The sequence below is a fragment of the Oncorhynchus keta genome, chromosome 7 (genome assembly GCF_023373465.1).
Source record: "Oncorhynchus keta strain PuntledgeMale-10-30-2019 chromosome 7, Oket_V2, whole genome shotgun sequence".
Taxonomy (NCBI): domain Eukaryota; kingdom Metazoa; phylum Chordata; class Actinopteri; order Salmoniformes; family Salmonidae; genus Oncorhynchus; species Oncorhynchus keta.
The window spans coordinates 37,029,009-37,046,457 of NC_068427.1; the positions used below are offsets into that span (position 1 = coordinate 37,029,009).

The 17,449-nt window shown below is 43.5% G+C and overlaps 1 protein-coding gene across 1 annotated transcript; it reads left to right on the top strand.

The window, feature by feature from the left end:
* The first annotated feature begins 10,529 nt into the window (after positions 1-10,529).
* Positions 10,530-17,016, top strand: LOC118386341 (ELL-associated factor 2-like). The gene is made up of 6 exons (XM_035774027.2): positions 10,530-10,757; positions 11,150-11,244; positions 11,367-11,503; positions 11,719-11,888; positions 14,093-14,356; positions 14,621-17,016. The coding sequence occupies exons 1-6, from the start codon at positions 10,655-10,657 to the stop codon at positions 14,668-14,670; spliced, it is 819 nt and encodes a 272-aa protein (XP_035629920.1). The 5' UTR covers positions 10,530-10,654; the 3' UTR covers positions 14,671-17,016.
* Positions 17,017-17,449: the final 433 nt, after the last annotated feature.

Consider the following 17,449-nt stretch of genomic DNA (forward strand, 5'->3'; position numbering starts at 1 on the left):
TGTTGGTGGACCATTTCATATTGTCAGTGATGTGCACGCCGAGGAATTTGAAGCTTTTCACCTTCTCCACTGTTGTCCCGTCAATGTGGATGGGGGCGTGCGCCCTCTGCTGTCTCCTGAAGTCCACAATCAGCTCCTTCTTTCTGTTGATGTTGAGGAAGAGGTTATTTTCCTGCCACCACTCCGTTAGGGCCCTCACCACCTCCCTGTGACTGTGTCGTCATTGTTGGTAATAAGGTAATCAGGCCTACTACTGAACAAACTTGATGAATGAGTTAGAGGCATGCATGGACACACTGTCATGGGTGAACAGGGAGTACAGGAAGGGGCTGAGCACGCACCCTTGTGGGGCCAATGTGTTGAGGAACAGTGTAGTGAAGGTGTTGTTTCCAACATTCACCACCCGGAAGCAGCCCTTCAGGAAGTCCAGGATCCAGTTGCACAGGGCGGGGTTCAGACCCAGGGCCCCGAGCATAATGACGAGCTTGGAGGGTACTATGTTGTTGAAGGTGGAGCTGCAGTCAATGAACCGCATTCTTACATAGGTATTCCTCTTGTCCAGATGGGATAGGGCAGTGTGCAGTGTGATGGTGATTGCATCATCTGTGGGGTGGTATGCAAATTGAAGGTAAGATGGAGGTGATATGATTCTTAACTAGCCTCTCAAAGCACTTTGTGATGATAGAAGTGAGTGCTACTGGGCGATAGTAGTTTAGTTTAGTTATCTTTGCTTTCTTGGGCACAGGGACAATGGTGGACATCTTGAAATAGTGAGAGGTTGAATATCTCCGTAAACACTCCAGCCAGCTGGTCTGCACATGTTCTGACGACGCAGCTAGGGATGCTGTCTGGGCCAGCAGCCTTGCAAGGGTTAACATGCTTAAATGTCTTACTCACGTCAGCCACGGTGAAAGAGAGCCCACAGACCTTGGGAGCAGGCCACTGTCACGCCCTGGTCTAAGTATTTGGCAGGGCGACCGAGAGTATTCAACCAGGTAAGGTTGGGCAGGCTCGGTGCTCAAGAGCTCCAGTGCGCCTGCACGGTCCGGTCTATCCAGTACCACCTCCACACCCCAGCCCTCCGGTAGCAGCTCCCCGCACCAGGCTTCCTGTGCGTATCCTCGGCCCAGTACCACCAGTGCCAGCACCACGCATCAGGCCTATAGTGCGCCTCGCCTCTCCTGCGCTGCCGGAGTCTCCCGCCTGTCCGGCGCCGCTGCCGGAGTCTCCCGCCTGTCCGGCGCCGCTGCCGGAGTCTCCCGCCTGTCCAGAGCCCCTCAGCCCAGAGGCGCCAGAGCCCCTCTGCCCAGCGCCGCCAGTCTGCCCAGCGTCGCCAGTCTGTCATGATCAGTTAGATCCACCAGTCAGCCAGGATCCACCAGTCTGCCAGGATCCGCCAGAAGTGCCAGTCAGCCAGGATCTGCCAGAAGTGCCCGTCGGCCAGGATCCGCCAGTCAGCCAGGATCTGCCAGATCTGCTAGTCAGCCAGGATCCGCCAGAAGTGCCCGTCGGCCAGGATCTGCCAGTCGGCCAGGATCTGCCAGTCGGCCAGGATCTGCAAGTCAGCCAGGATCTGCAAGTCAGCCAGGATCCGCCAGTCAGCCAGGATCCGCCAGTCAGCCAGGATCCACCAGTCAGCCAGGATCCGCCAGTCAGCCAGGATCTGCCAGATCTGCTAGTCAGCCAGGATCCGCCAGTCAGCCAGGATCTGCCGGAACCACCAGCAAGCCAGGATCTGGTAGATCCATCAACCTGCCTGAGCTTCCTCTCACTCCTGAGCTCCCTCTCACTCCTGAGCTTCCTCTCACTCCCGAGCTTTCTCTCACTCCCAAGCTTTCTCTCACTCCCGAGCTTTCTCTCACTCCCGAGCTTTCTCTCACTCCCGAGCTTCCCCTCAGTCCCGAGCTGCCTCAGTCCCGAGCTGTCCTTCAGTCCCGATCTGCTCCTCAGTCCAGTGGGGTTCTGGGTGAGGACTACTAGGCCATGGTCGGCGGTGAGGGTGGTCTATCCAGGGACGCGAGGAGAGGGGACTAAGACATTGACTGAGTGGGTTCCGCGTCCCGCGCCGGAGCCGCCACCATGGACAGACGCCCACCCGGACCCTCCCTATTGTTTTGAGGTGCGTTCGGGAGTCCGCACCTTAGGGGGAGGGGGTTCTGTCACGCCCTGGTCTAAGTATTTTGTGTTTTTCTTCATGTATTGGGTCAGGCCAGGGTGTGGCATGGAGTTTTTGTATTGTGGTGTGTTTTGTCTTGGGGTTTTGGTGTGTATGGATTTGGGATTGTAGCTAGTGGGGTTATCTAGCAAAGTCTATGGCTGTCTGGAGTGGTTCTCAATCAGAGGCAGGTGCTTATCGTTGTCTCTGATTGGGAACCATATTTAGGCAGCCATATTCTTTGAGTTTGTTGTGGGTGATTGTCCTGAGTGTCTTGATGTCCTTGTGCTGTGTTAGTTGACACAAGTATAGGCTGTTTTCGGTTTTCGTTTAGTTTATTGTTTTGTAGTGTTTGTGTTTATTCGTGTTTACGTTGTTTGATTAAACATGGATCGCAATATACACGCTGCAGTTTGGTCCGACTCTCCTTCACCATATGAAAACCGTGACAGCCACGTTGGTGTTCTCTTACTTAGAAAATAGTTCTGATCATACAGTGCATTCAGAATGATTCCAGACCCCTTGACTTTTTCTAAATAAAATTACGTTACAGCCTTATTCTAAAATGGCTAAAAATATTTTTTCCCCCTCATCAATCTGCACACAATACCCCATAATGACAAAGTGAAAACAGGTTTGTGGAAATGTTTGCACATGAATTAAAAATAGAAAACAGATATACTTTATTTACATAAGTATTCAGTCCTTTTCCTATAAGACTCAAAATTGTACTCAGGTGCATCCTGTTTCCATTGATCATCATTGAGATGTTTCTACAACTTGATTGGAGTCCACCTATGGTACATTCAATTGATTGGACATGATTTTTTAAAGGCACACACCTGTCTATATAAGGTCCCACAGTTGACAGTGCAGAGCAAAAACCAAGCCACAAGGTCGAAAGGAATTGTCCGTAGAGCTCTGTGACAGGATTTTGTCAAAGCACAGATCTGGGGAAGGGTAACAAAAAATGTCTGCAGTATTGATGTCACGAATCCCGTTTCCTGAGTCTGTTTTTTGCCTGTGTTCTGTCCTGGAGTGTTTTTCCGGCGCCCTGGAACGCACCCTGTCTGGTTGCCGGGCAATGTAGCCAGTTGGGAGTTCTGATTACCCGCACCTGTATCCCATCAGCTATCTGCACACCTGGTCCTGATCATCATCTCTCCTCTTCATAAGCCCGGACCTGACATCCATTCCCTGCCGGATCGTTAGCCATGAACAGTATGTTGTGCCATAGTATCAGCCTCAAGTTGGATAGAATTTGTTTTGTTGTTTTTTACGTATTGCTTGCCTTAAACTTACCTCCGTTTGTTCTGTCTTCAGTTACTCACCCGGATCATTTACACCATTCCCGCCTGGTCGTCGGAGGATTCCGCTACCCCATTGGATCCACCTATTTACTCCCATCAACTCACCACCGCTGCCCGCTACGCCACCTGGATATATCTACCCATTCACATTCACTTGTAAATAAATACTCACCTTCTTCCTACTCTCCTTGTCCTGGTCTGCTTCTGGGTTCGATTTTGAAAGAACGTGACAATTGAAGGTCCCAAAGAACACAGTGGCCTCCATTATTCTTAAATGGAAGAAGTTTGGAACCATCAAGTCTGGCCGCATGGCCAAACTGAGCAATTGGGGGAGAAGGTTTTTTTTCAGGGAGGTGACCAAGAACCCGATGATCACTCTAACAGAGCTCCAGAGTTCCTCTGTGGAGATGGGAGAACCTTCCAGAAGGACAACCATCTCGTCAGCACTCCACCAATCAATCCTTTATGGTAGAGTGGCCAGACAGAAGCCACTCCTCAGTAAAAGGCACATGAAAGCCTGCTTGGAGTTTGCCAAAATTCACCCAAAGATCTCAGACCATGAGAAACAAGATTCGTTGGTCTGATGAAACCAAGATTGAACTCTGAATGCCAAGTGTCACATCTGGAGGAAACCTGGCACCATCCTTATGGTGAAGCATGGTTGTGGCAGCATCATGCTGTGGGGATGTTTTTCAGTGGCAGGGACTGGTATACTAGTCAGGATTAAGGGAAAGATGAACAGAGCAGAGTACAGTGAGATCCTTGATGAAAACATACTCCAGAGCGCTCCGGACCTCAGACTGGGGCGAAGGTTCACTTTGCAACAGAACTATCATGACACAAGGCGAGACCCAGATGCAGACACAGGAGGCAGATGGTTGGAATCTTACAATGTGTATTAATCGAAAAGGAGTAGGCAAGAGAATGGTCGTGGACAGGCAAAAGGTCACAACCAGATCAGAGTCCAGGAGGTACAGAGTGGCAGACAGGCTCATGGTCAAGGCAGGCAGAATGGCCAGGCAGGCGGGTACAGAGTCCAGAAACAGGCAAGGGTCAAAACCAGGAGGACTAGAAAAAGAAGAATAGCAAAAAGCACCAGAACGGGAAAAACGCTGGTTGACTTGGAAAAACATACAAGATGAACTGGCACAGAGAGACAGGGATAAATACACTGGGGGAAATCAGCGACACCTGGAGGGGGTGGAGACAATCACAAGGACAGGTGAAACATATCAGGGCATGACAAGAACAAAGACACTAAGCACACAGCCAGGAAAACTTAGGAGTGGCTTTGGGACAAGTCTCTGAATGTCCTTGTTTACCACAGCCAGAGCCCGGACTTGAACACGATCAAACATCTCTGGAGAGACTTGAAAATAGCTGGGCATCGACGCTCCCCATCCAACCTAACAGAGCTTGAGAGGATCTGCAGAGAAGAATGGGAGAAACTCCCAAAATACAGGTGTACCAAGCTTGTAGCATCATAGCCAAGAAGACTCAAGGCTGTAATCTCTGCCAAAGGGTCTGAATACTTATGTAAATGTGATTGTTCAGTTTTTATTTTAAATAAATGTACAAAATTTCTACAAACCTGTTTTTGCTTTGTCATTATCGGGTATTGTGTGTAGATTAATGAGGGGAAAAAACAATGTAATCCATTTTAGAATAAGGCTGTAACGTAACAAATAGTGGAAAAAGTCAAGGGGTCGATTAAATTAATCATGCAACAATTAACTCATTAGGATCTGGGGCACCACGATACAGGTTCTTTAAAGAGTTACCATCTCCCGAATGAACTCTAATAGGTCTTTACCTATCACATAGGTAAAGACCTTTGCCCTGGCAAAGTGGGTGGGGTTATATCCTTCCTGTTTGGCCCTGTCCGGGGGTGTCCTTGGATGGGGCCACAGTGTCTCCTGACCCCTCCTGTCTCAGCCTCCAGTATTTATGCTGCAGTAGTTTATGTGTCGGGGGGCTAGGGTCAGTTTGTTATATCTGGAGTACTTCTCCTGTCCTATTCGGTGTCCTGTGTGAATCTAAGTGTGCGTTCTCTAATTCTCTCCTTATCTCTTTCTTTCTCTCTCTCGGAGGACCTGAGCCCTAGGACCATGCCCCAGGACTACCTGACATGATGACTCCTTGCTGTCCCCAGTCCACCTGGCCATGCTGCTGCCCCAGTTTCAACTGTTCTGCCTTACTATTATTCGACCATGCTGGTCATTTATGAACATTTGAACATCTTGGCCATGTTCTGTTATAATCTCCACCCGGCACAGCCAGAAGAGGACTGGCCACCCCACATAGCCTGGTTCCTCTCTAGGTTTCTTCCTAGGTTTTGGCCTTTCTAGGGAGTTTTTCCTAGCCACCGTGCTTCTACACCTGCATTGCTTGCTGTTTGGGGTTTTAGGCTGGGTTTCTGTACAGCACTTTGAGATATCAGCTGATGTACGAAGGGCTATATAAATAAATTTGATTTGATTTGATTTCTTCTTGTCGACTTGTCGTGTAGTCCTGAACAGAACTACAGAGTTTGTTTTCATTTAATTCGCTCCTGAAGATGCTTCTTTGAAGATAGGCTAGCCAACCGGGTTGATGATTTCTTGTCGGGTGATGAGAGTAGCTTAAAATACGATGGTATGAGCAGAGTAGTAGGATGGTCCTACTTAAATTCTCTTTCGAAGATACTTTACTTAGGACAGTTATTCAGCTGTACTGGTGATTGTCCGGGAGGTGAGTTTACCGTCTCTACCCCATGTTGAGTTTCAAAGTTCAGACCACTTTAAACGTGCAGCTACAGCTTCACGCTTTTCTGGTCTCGTATGTTTATTTCGTTACTCATCATTTATGCAGTTTGTTTGAAAGGGGCGGTTCCGTCAGGCTGACACGCTCTCTGACCTCACTCGGGGGCGTGACTTGTCACTTTATGTAAAGTAATTATCTCTTATAGTTTCTCAAATCATATCCCTCTTTTAACAAAAACACTTTCATCATTGTTCATATTACATGCACAGCACATAGGATGGAAACTTTGTGGTGAGTATACTTTCCAAGTTAGGGTATTTCATTTCAATAACATCACAAAATATCAAACAAAATGACATTAGTGTTCTATAGATTGCCTTCGATCATTCCCTATGTTCTATGTTCGAAATATTGTTCCAGTAATTGCTTTTGAACGTGTTTGAGTTACGGCGGGAAACAGTATCTTGAAACAAAGATCATTCCTTTGGTGAATATTGAAGAGGGAGGCCTGAATCTTCTCTCTTTGATTTACGACAGGACATGAGTTGTTAATCCCGTCTAATCCCGCCCCCTTCTGCGGGTGAGAGGGGTCTGAGTGAAGTTATTTATTGCAAACCTGATCTGATCTATTTTGATTCTTCTGGACATTCGTGACACGGCCCAGACCTAGATAATATCCAAAACAACAATACACTGAATTCATACATTTTTTTGTAATTTAGATTGTAAAGTCATGCTTTTCTTCAGCAGGGATAGGCAACTTTGATAGGGGTGGGGGCCACAAAAAATCTAAACTCATCATGTAGGTCTATGTACCCACATACCCTTCACCACTACATTGTGATCAAAACATTTTAGCAGCCCCTCTCTTGACAGCGGAGAGAAATGTTTGAAGTTTTAGAGTTAATTTTGTGCAATTTTACACATTTTGCCATGGGGCATAGAGAACATTTAGCAGTTTTAAAGCAAATTTGCTGCAATTCTACACATTTTGCCATGGGGGGGCAGAGAGAATTGCCATTTTTGTATTAATTTCATGCAAGTCTATTCATTATGCCATGGGGTGTAGAGGAAAATTAGTTGTTTTTCAGCTCATTTCTGGCAATTCTACACATTTAGCCATAGGGCGGAGAGAAATATTTGCAGTTTTTAAGTATGGTATCTGAGTGAGACTGACTAACAAAATCAATAGGGGCCCGCCTGCTGGTAATTCGACCATGGTTACTAAATTTAGATAGCTGGCCACTAGACTAACTTACCTATCTAAAAAAATGTAGTTGCTGCTGGCTAATTTAGTGACTGTTAGTGACTGACATAACAAGAGAAAAAATTCTGATGCACAACCAAATTTAGAAAATTGTAACTTGTGTATTCTACTATTCTAACTCTCAACAGTAAGTTGAGACCCTGTAATGTAGATTGAGAAGCAGGTGGTAAGTTTAATATAACAAGAAACGATACAACGTAGGACTAGCGTTTAGACATGAATAACAGAAACAATACTGCACAGGGAAAGAACCTAAGGGAGTGTCAGATAAAGGGGAGGTAATGGAGTCCAGGTGTGCCTAATGATGAAGTGTAGATGCGCGTAATGATGAATTCCACATGCGGGTAATTACCGGTGGTTAGTAAACCAGCCACGTCCAACACCAGAGGGGAGGAGTGGGAGTAGACGTGACAGACCCCAACTGAGTCAATATATTTATTTATTTATTTTTATACATTTTTGGTTGGGGGCCCACTAGCGGTCGGAGGACCGGAGGCCCTAGAGTCGGCCCTGAAGTCTCCTTAGAAACTGGACAAGCCTTTCTCTAACGCTAATCGGCCAGAATGAAAAAAGCTTTATTCAAGTGTGGTGGTGTGTGTCAACTTGATCCCCTATCAGAAATCAAAAGAGCAGAAAGTAGAGGCTATAGGCCTACATTTGTTACCCCAAAAACATGCATTTAACAGAAATAAATACATGTTATTTGAGGGGACATTTAACATAGGTAGGCTGAGGCTCATAGGCTATCCAAACATCCAAAAATCAATGTTAACCTCTACAGGATCGGTGTCTGGGGGGGATCCGGGAAGGTTGAGCTAAAGTAGGCTAATGTGATTAGCATGAGGTTATAAGAAACAAAAATACTTCCCAGGACATAGACATATCTGAGCAGAGAGCTTAAATTTGTGTTCATCTAACTGCACTGTCCAATTTACGGTAGCTATTACGGTGAAATAATACCATGATATTGTTTTCCCTCCCCCCCTTTATTTAACTAGGCAAGTCAGTTAATTAAGAACAAATTCTTATTTTCAATGACGGCCTAGGAACAGTGGGTTAACTGCCTCGTTCAGGGGCAGAATGACAGATTTGCACCTTGTCAGCTCGGTGACTTGAACTTGCAACCTTTCCTTACCGGTCCAACACTCTAACCACTAGGCTACCCTGTCGCCCCTTGAGGAGAGTGCCCAATTATGGACTTCAAAATGTATGAATTAACCAATAAGGCACATTTGGGCAGCCTTGATACAACACTTTGAACAGATATCCAATGGTTCATTGGATCAGTCTAAAACATACACTGCTGCCATCTAGTGGCCAAAGTCTAAATTGTGCCTGGGCTGGAATAATACATTATGGCCTTTCTCTTGCATTTCAAAGATGATGGTACAAAAAAAATGCTAAAAAAAAAGTGTTTTTTCCTTTGTATTATCTTTTACCAGACAGTTAGATTTGGGTATGTCATTTTAGGCGAAAATTTAAAACAAGCGGAAGATCCTTGATTATGTCCAGTGACAATTAGAAAATGTGTTATACACATTCATCACACTGTTACATTGTGTTGTTGTTTTGCTTCATTTAGTACACTGACACTATTGCCATGGGGCCTATAGGCAGATTAATGCTCCGTTCAGCTCACAATAGTAGATGAAACCTGATCCAGAATGGATATATCTTAGTGCATAGTTGGCCACTCGGCCTGCAATATCCTGTTACACTAAAGACTGACACTGGATTATATAGTGAAGAAGGGGGCCTGGGGTATTCTCTCTCTTTCCCTGCCTGGGTGTTAACGTACTGCACATGGGGAAGCATCCTTTGTGGTCCACCAATAGGCAATACCATTATGAGAAGTGCCACCCTACCATTATATCTCTAAAGTCCTTTTATCCCTCTAACCTCACCTCATCCTTTCTCTTTCATTATATTGCCCATTCTCTCTCCCTCATTCCCTCCCTTGTTTTCTCTCCCTCGTTCCCTCCCTTGTTCTCTCTCCCTCATCCCCTCCCTCGTTCCCTCTCCCTCGTTCCCTCACTTGTTCTCTCTCTCTCGGGTTGTCATTTAGAGTAGCACACCACACTTGACCTAATTTTCCAACAACAACATCTTGACGAAGCATGTGGGATTGGCACTCCAACCTTTCTCTCTGTGAAGTAATTGGGGAAATTGACACTGGATAAACAATTACCAATGTTGTCATTATGGTCTTGACAAGCATAATCTTCATATTCTCTTTCTCTAAACTTACATCCTCTACTCTAGCCTACTGTTTGAAGGGGTTACATATGGCTTGGCTTGTACAGACACAGCAAAAGTAGAGACACAGCAGGCATTGAAGGATTATGATTCAGTTTAGGAAAGGAAAAGAGCTTATTTCCCCAGCTTTAGGGGTTAGAGCCCGTAAACTCAGCTAGTCCATCACCATAGCGGGTTTTTAGAGACTAGCAAACAACTGTTACTAATTCATTACTTAGACCACCTGCTCAGTGTATTGGCCTACTAGGCAACTGTATCAAGATGTCTCTCATTGTCTTGAGAATACCTTATTCTATTTTGCTTCAGCAATGCAAACATGGGCCTAATGCTGTTATGTAAAAAAAAAAATACACACATATATATATATATATATATATATATATATATATATATATATACATGATCAATTCTTAGTTAGAGCTTTTCATTACACTAGCCTATATTAAAACCAACAATATATATATATGGGCTATTTGTTGGTTTTAATATAGGCTAGCGTAATGAAAACCTCTAACCAAGAATTGATAATGTTGTTTGGCTGCCTGTGTTCGGCCATTTAGAGGCCCATCGCTCATTTGGAGCCGGCCATAGACGCTCTGTTCTGTGTGATGTTGCCATATAAAAGCCCCATGAATATAAAACACTTGTAGTTATGAAGAAATTCTCAGCACTTTTTTTTTTTTAAAGCAAACCATGCCATGTGACATGAGCTCTGAAGCAACTTCCGCCTGAAATTCTCAAAATGTTGATTGACAGGTATTTACACGAATCAAAAAAAGCAACTAGATCAGTCTGATCAATCACAACGAAGGAAGGGCAGAACTTAGGTCTAGAAGTGAGTTGGCTCGTTTTGCGATAGATGGTATCGAATGGACGTGGAAAGTTTACTGTTATTAACATATGATTGAAAACGTTGATTAGAATATGAATGGAACAACATACTCACACTTTGACAGTCAAGAACATGTTTTGAAATTAGGCGAAACATTTGAGAAACAACCCAAAGGTGCTTACCACACGGTGCGATGTAAGTGGCATTTTGATCATGCTTGCTAGCTAGCTAACTTGCTAACGTATGCCAATGGATAGCTAGTTAGTTAAAACCCCAAAATATTAGTTTTAAATGAAATAGCTAACCCGTTTGTCTAAATCACTGTCACTTTTTTAAACATTTATCACATTTTCGTACTTTTGATTGGGCTCTTGGTTTGCATCACTTGCTGCTGGTATGCAGTTTGTTAGCAACAATAGTGGCCTTGTGGCACCATCTGTAGGTGAACAGTGGCGACTGAAACTTAATTCTGTCAGAACTAATCAAACCAATAATCTTTTTATGTGGAGCCTACAGTCTGCTTGTAAAATGTTGCTGTGTAATTCAGTAGTTTGTAACTTTACTGTTCTCTTATGTCTTTGATTCAGATGACTTCAAACCAGCCTCCATTGACACCTCCTGTGAGGGAGAGCTGGAGGTGGGAAAGGGAGAACAAGTTAACATCACACTGCCCAATCTGGAGGTAAGAATTAAGCATTATCATGTAATTTACAGTTGATTATTGAAAAGTGCACATTTTGATTGTTTTCCCCCCTTTAACTCTTGATATCCAGAAATTAACATATATATATTGATTTTCCCCAGGGATCCACTGCCCCTGTAACAGTCTTCAAAGGATCCAAGAGGCCTTATATGAAGGAATGTATTCTCATTGTAAACCATGATACAGGAGAGTACCGTCTGGAGAAACTCAGCAGCAACATTGCAGTCAAGAAGACCAGGTGGGTGGACAGAGTAGGGTCGACTTTTGTTAGTTTGGGCACACTGTAGCAAAACATTAGTGCAATGGAAAATTATCATTTCTTAATGGACAGTAACTCCGTTTCAAACTGCATCCTTCTGTTTCCTTGGTTACCTGGGCTGTCCAGATTCACTTGTCATTCAGATTTTTATTACTTACGTAGTTAGGAGCTATAAAGTGTGTGTGTGTTGTCAGGGCTGAAGGCAGCAGTAAGATCCAGTCACGTATAGAGCAGCAGACCAGTCGTCTGAGCCAGCAGATGAAGACTAGTGTTAGCAGCAGCAGCAAAACCCCAGCAGGCTCCAAGAGCTCTCCTCCCAAAGAGAAGATGTCCCCTGCCTCCCCCATGGATGACATTGAGAGAGGTATGTAGACCATCAGTAATGCACAGGGCTCTAAATTAAAAACATTAATTCCCGACAGAGACAATTGCGGCGCAGTGGTCACTTTTTCATGCTGCGGTTGGGAGTGGGCGGTCACAAATGAAAACATTTTGTTGTCCCACAGATTATTTGGAAATGGTTGTCTTTCTGCTTTGTATGCGTTAGCCTACCTATTGTATTAAAAGTACATCTTTATTGCGTTATTCACACACACAATTTGCTGCTTCAAGTTTCGTAGCCTACCTCTCCTCTCCTAGTTGGGTGTGCGAGGTCAAGTGTGCCTAGTATACATTATGTGTGGTCTCAATGAAATAGAGTAGGCTGCTTTTGTGGGTTGGGAGAGTGATGAATAAATCAGTCCTGCACAGACTAGAGGTCAACCGATTATGATTTTTCAACGGTGATAACGATTAATTGGAGGACCAAAAAAAGCCGATACCGATTAATCGGCCGATTTTTATTTATTCGTAATAATGACATTTACAACAATACTGAATGAACACTTATTTTAACTTAATATAATACATCAATAAAATCAATTTAGCCTCAAATAAACAATGAAACATGTTCAATTTGGTTTAAATAATGCAAAAACAAAGTGTTGGAGAAGAAAGTAAAAGTGCAATATGTGCCATGTAAGAAAGCTAACCGTTTAAGTTCCTTGCTCAGAACATGAGAACATATGAAAGCTGGTAGTTCCTTTTAACATGAGTCTTCAATATTCCCAGGTAACAAGTTTTAGGTTGTAGTTATTCTGGGAATTGTAGGACCATTTCTCTCTATACCATTTGTATTTCATTAACCTTTGACTACTGGATGTTCTTATAGGCACTTTAGTATTGCCAGTGTAACAGTATAGCTTCTGTCCCTCTCCTCGCTCCTCCCTGGGTTCGAACCAGGAACACAACGACAACAGCCACCCTCGAAGCAGCGTTACCCAAGCAGAGCTAGGGGAACAACTACTCCCAAGTCTCAGAGCGAGTGACGTTTGAAAGCGCGCACCCCACTAACTAGCTAGCCATTTCACATCGGTTACACCAGCCTAATCTCGGGAGCTGATAGGCTTGAAGTCATAAATAGCGCAATGCTTGAAGCATTGCGAAGTGCTGCTGGCAAAACGCACAAAAGTACTGTTTGAATGAATGCTTACGAGCCTGCTGGTGCCTACCATCGCTCAGTCAGACTGCTCTATCAAATCATAGACTTAATTATAACACAATAACACACAGAAATACGAGCCTTAGGTTATTAATATGGTCGAATCCGGAAACTATCATCTCGAAAACAAGACGTTTATTATTTCAGTGAAATATGGAACCATTCCGTATTTCATCAGATGGATGGCATCCCTAAGTCTAAATATTGCTGTTACATTGCACAATCTTCAATGTTATGTCATAATTACGTATAATTCTGGCAAATTAGTTCGCACCGAGCCAGGCTGCCCAAACTTTTGCATATACCCTGACTCAATTTGTGACACAATTTCACCTGGTTAATATTGCCTGCTAACCTGGATTTATTTTAGCTAAATATGCAGGTTTAAAAATATGTACTTCTGTGTATTGATTTTAAGAATGGCATCTATGTTTATGGTTCGGTACACGTTGGAGCAACGACAGTTATTTTTCGCGAGTGCGAATATTTGGTAACATTTGGGGGCACAGATGTGGGTAATATGGGTCAGGCCTTTTGACCTGGTTGGGATAGAAGCAAGTTGTTTTCGCTGTAGTAATGGTGCAACCACGCTAGTGAATCTGCAATCTCCAGGGCACTTGGAAACAAATTGTTTGCACTTTAGAGCCCTGGTAGAGTGTCACGTGTAATAGCTGTCCTAATCTCAAACCATCTAGATTGTAGTCCATGGTCATATAAATACCCAGGCCTGATCTATATTGTAGTCCATGGTCATATAAATACCCAGGCCTGATCTATATTGTAGTCCATGGTCATATAAATACCCAGGCCTGATCTATATTGTAGTCTATGGTCATATAAATACCCAGGCCTGATCTATATTGTAGTCCATGGTCATATAAATGCCCAGGCCTGATCTAGATTGTAGTCCATGGTCATATAAATGGAACAATTGCTATGTTTGTAAATCCTCTTGTGTTGTGATTCAAGGTCAGTCACTGTTTTTGTGTCGGTGTGTCTTCCTGTCTGTGTGTGTCCATGCGCACCAGAGCTAATGGCGGAGGCGAAGGTCATGGACCAGATGAGTAGTGGGGACTCGTCCTCAGACTCCCACAGCTCCTCCTCCAGTAGTGGGGACAGCTCCAGCAGTAGTGATTCTGAGGACGAGTCCCGGCACCCGCCTCCCCCCGGCCCCTCTGGGGGTCCCCTCACAGCGCCACCACCCCACCAGGGCATGCCCATCCTCACCACCGTTACCACCACCACCATCTCCTCACCACCTCGGGGTGGAGGACACCTCATGAGTACGCTAAGTAAGTTCATTCATTACGCTTTATTTTTCTTTGTCCCTCCCTCCCTCCCTCCCCTCTCCTCAGTATTTAGGGTATAGTTTGAATACTTTAATGTTATATCGAACCATTTTATATTTGCATTGCTAGATCAGAATTTCTATTTGCATTGCTGTGGATATAGGCTATACTGTATGAGTTAGGCCTATGCCAACTCTATAAGGCTAGAATTGTGACATGTCTGTTGATGGTTTTATGATGTTCGTACTTCCTCTTTTTTTTTTACAGAGAATGACCTGCAGTTAAGTGAGTCTGGCAGTGAAAGTGACGATGACTGACCAGTGAGAGACCACTGATTATGTGGCGTGTCAGAGAGGTCCATCTGTGGACAGCTGCACTGACCTTCACCTGGATGGATGGCTGTCCTTTAGGGTCACAACAGGAGTGAAATGAGACTAGGGAATATGGATGTGATCTTCTTAATGACAAATAAGACCAAACCCCTACACCTTTTGTAAGCAACACCCCTCACCACCTAACCAGCATTTCAGTTGAATGTGTCTTCATAGTTCTATCAATAGTCTCAGTTGTCGATATCTGTTAGTGCCTTTTTGAAAGAAATGGGTCAATAGCTGTGATCAATTCTCTTATCTACACATTTGATCTGGGTTATTTTCACTGTTCATTTTAGGTAGTGGTTACTCTACTAGTTTAAGTTTTACTACTAGTTGGCCAAAGGGAACTGGGAACCATACTGCTGAATTGAACAGAGGAGTTATTTCTGTTATCAAGGATCAGCCACATCAATATCAGAATGGATTCCCCTTCATTCACCCATTTGGAAAGACTTCAAGCATCATATAGCGTCAGTGTTTCATTATTTAGCCGTTAGACTGTGACTACTGTGAAATATTTACTCTTAAAGGGGATAGGTTGAAGCAGTCTTATCATGTTGTTGCTTTATTAGGAATTATCTTAAAATTGTACTTTTGTTTAATATATGGCCTAGCAACATATCAAGTCTGAGGGGTATTTGAGGAAACTAGTGCACTACTTGAAGTGGATTGATTTAGCCTAGTGTGGGGTAAATGTAATTTAAAGATTTTGCTCAGTGATGCTACGTAATGTATTTGAAAGATTACTTGGCTTTGTTGCTTTAAACCTGCAATACTTGAATCTGATTTATGATTATATTTGACATATTTACTCAGAAAAACCAACAGCTTAATATATTCTATGGGTGTCAGAGTAATGGGAGTGTATGTATGCACCTATAGCCTGATGCCAGTGAGTCTTACAGCCCTGCCTTTAGAACTGCCATTCCTATGACTACTATCCCTTCTGTTGTTATGGTTACTGAAGTGAATCTCAAAAGTATTTCCTTGAATCCCTGCATCCTTGATTCATTGATTCTTTCACAAAATGCATTGGAGGAGAAGGTCTGAGAGAAGGTAGTTGGATCTTCTCTTCCAATGTGTTTTTAAAAATGAATAAAAAGAAGAGGCTATTCATCATGGAATTAAAGAGACGTGTGATGAATCCAGGAAATGCGTTTGAGACATATCCCAGGTCATATCTCATATCTTAGTGTTGCACCCTCTAAAGTATTATGTTACAACATTATGGTCGTCCCAATAATCTCTCCTTTCTCCTGAGGTGTGCACCTGTTCATGGATGTGAATGGAAATGATGTGAATGGAAATGGAAATGTACTATTCTACAAATCAATATAGGGGGAAAACCCCGACTGTTATGCTAATGTAATGCAAAACCTATATACAAAGGAAAAATGCAGCAAAAATATGAATGGATGTAATTGTAATCTAGTTGAATATATTGATAAAAGTAATCTTGTCCTCGAGAGATTCACAAAACTTCATGCCAGGGTAAGCCTACACAAAATACCGTTTTTATTTGAATTGTTTCTAAAAAATACCCTATGGGAAAAATGAAAGGTGTAAAAATGATAGGAACCATTTGCCTGTTTGACTGCTAGCATTTCTTGGTATTATTACATCTCCACTGTGGGGCTCTGAGACTTGGATTTAAAAGGAATAGACTGGTGCAAAAAAATGAGGTGGAAGGAAACTTTAATTTGCCCATGTTTACACCACTCCATTGCTTTTTAGATTTAGTAGCACATGTAATCTGGAATATCAGCCCATGGTACATGCACAGATAGAACAATGAGACATATTTCACCGGATGTATAAATGTGAAGCATACACTTGGCGTTTCCACTCACTACCAAATATGGTAGTAAGAAGAAACCCACTGGCCGACAGTGGGAGAAGATGGATTTTGGCCGAAAATTTTGACATTTTCTCGTTGATTAAACATTTGATCTCAATACAGATTCCCGTTCCCAGGACAATAATCTGTTATGGACAGAGTGGACTAAGTTTTGTAAACTTTATCCTTTGCAAAAGTTTTTAAAAATCTAGTTGTTTAGAAGGAATTCAAAGGCGAATTGAGTTATTACACAGGAGCACTTCGCAGAGTAGGCGTTCCCTAACGAAAATATGCAGATGTATACTAGAACGTGCCAATAGGATCTCACTAGCCCGTGTTTGGCTCTGCCCACCTCCTTGCTTGTTCTGCCCACTATGACTAATTTGTTCCCATTGGAAACGACAGGCTGTGTAATATATTGGTTTAGTTATAAAAATCTTTGGTACATGTTTTAGTTTGAGAAATCTGATTTTACGTGTCCATTTAAACCACTGTAAATCCACTCCACAGTGGCCTGTCCATTTAAACCACTGTAAATCCACTCCACAGTGGCCTGTCCATTTAAACCACTGTGGCCTGTCCATTTTAAACCACTGTAAATACACCCTGTCCACCACTGTAAATACACTCCACAGTGGCCTGTCCATTTTAAACCACTGTAAATACACTCCACACTAAGTGGCCTGTCCATTTTAAACCACTTTAAACCACTGTAAATCCACTCCACAGTGGCCTGTCCATTTAAACCACTGTAAATCCACTCCACAGTGGCCTGTCCATTTAAACCACTGTAAATCCACTCCACAGTGGCCTGTCCATTTAAACCACTGTAAATCCACTCCACAGTGGCCTGTCCATTTAAACCACTGTAAATCCACTCCACAG

Coding starts and splice junctions, on each gene's coding strand:
- LOC118386341 (XM_035774027.2), top strand. CDS start 10,655: ATGAATGGAACAACATACTCACACTTTGACAGTCAAGAACATGTTTTG. Junction 11,504..11,718: donor ATTGCAGTCAAGAAGACCAG/GTGGGTGGACAG, acceptor GTGTGTTGTCAG/GGCTGAAGGCAGCAGTAAGA. Junction 14,357..14,620: donor ACACCTCATGAGTACGCTAA/GTAAGTTCATTC, acceptor TTTTTTTTACAG/AGAATGACCTGCAGTTAAGT.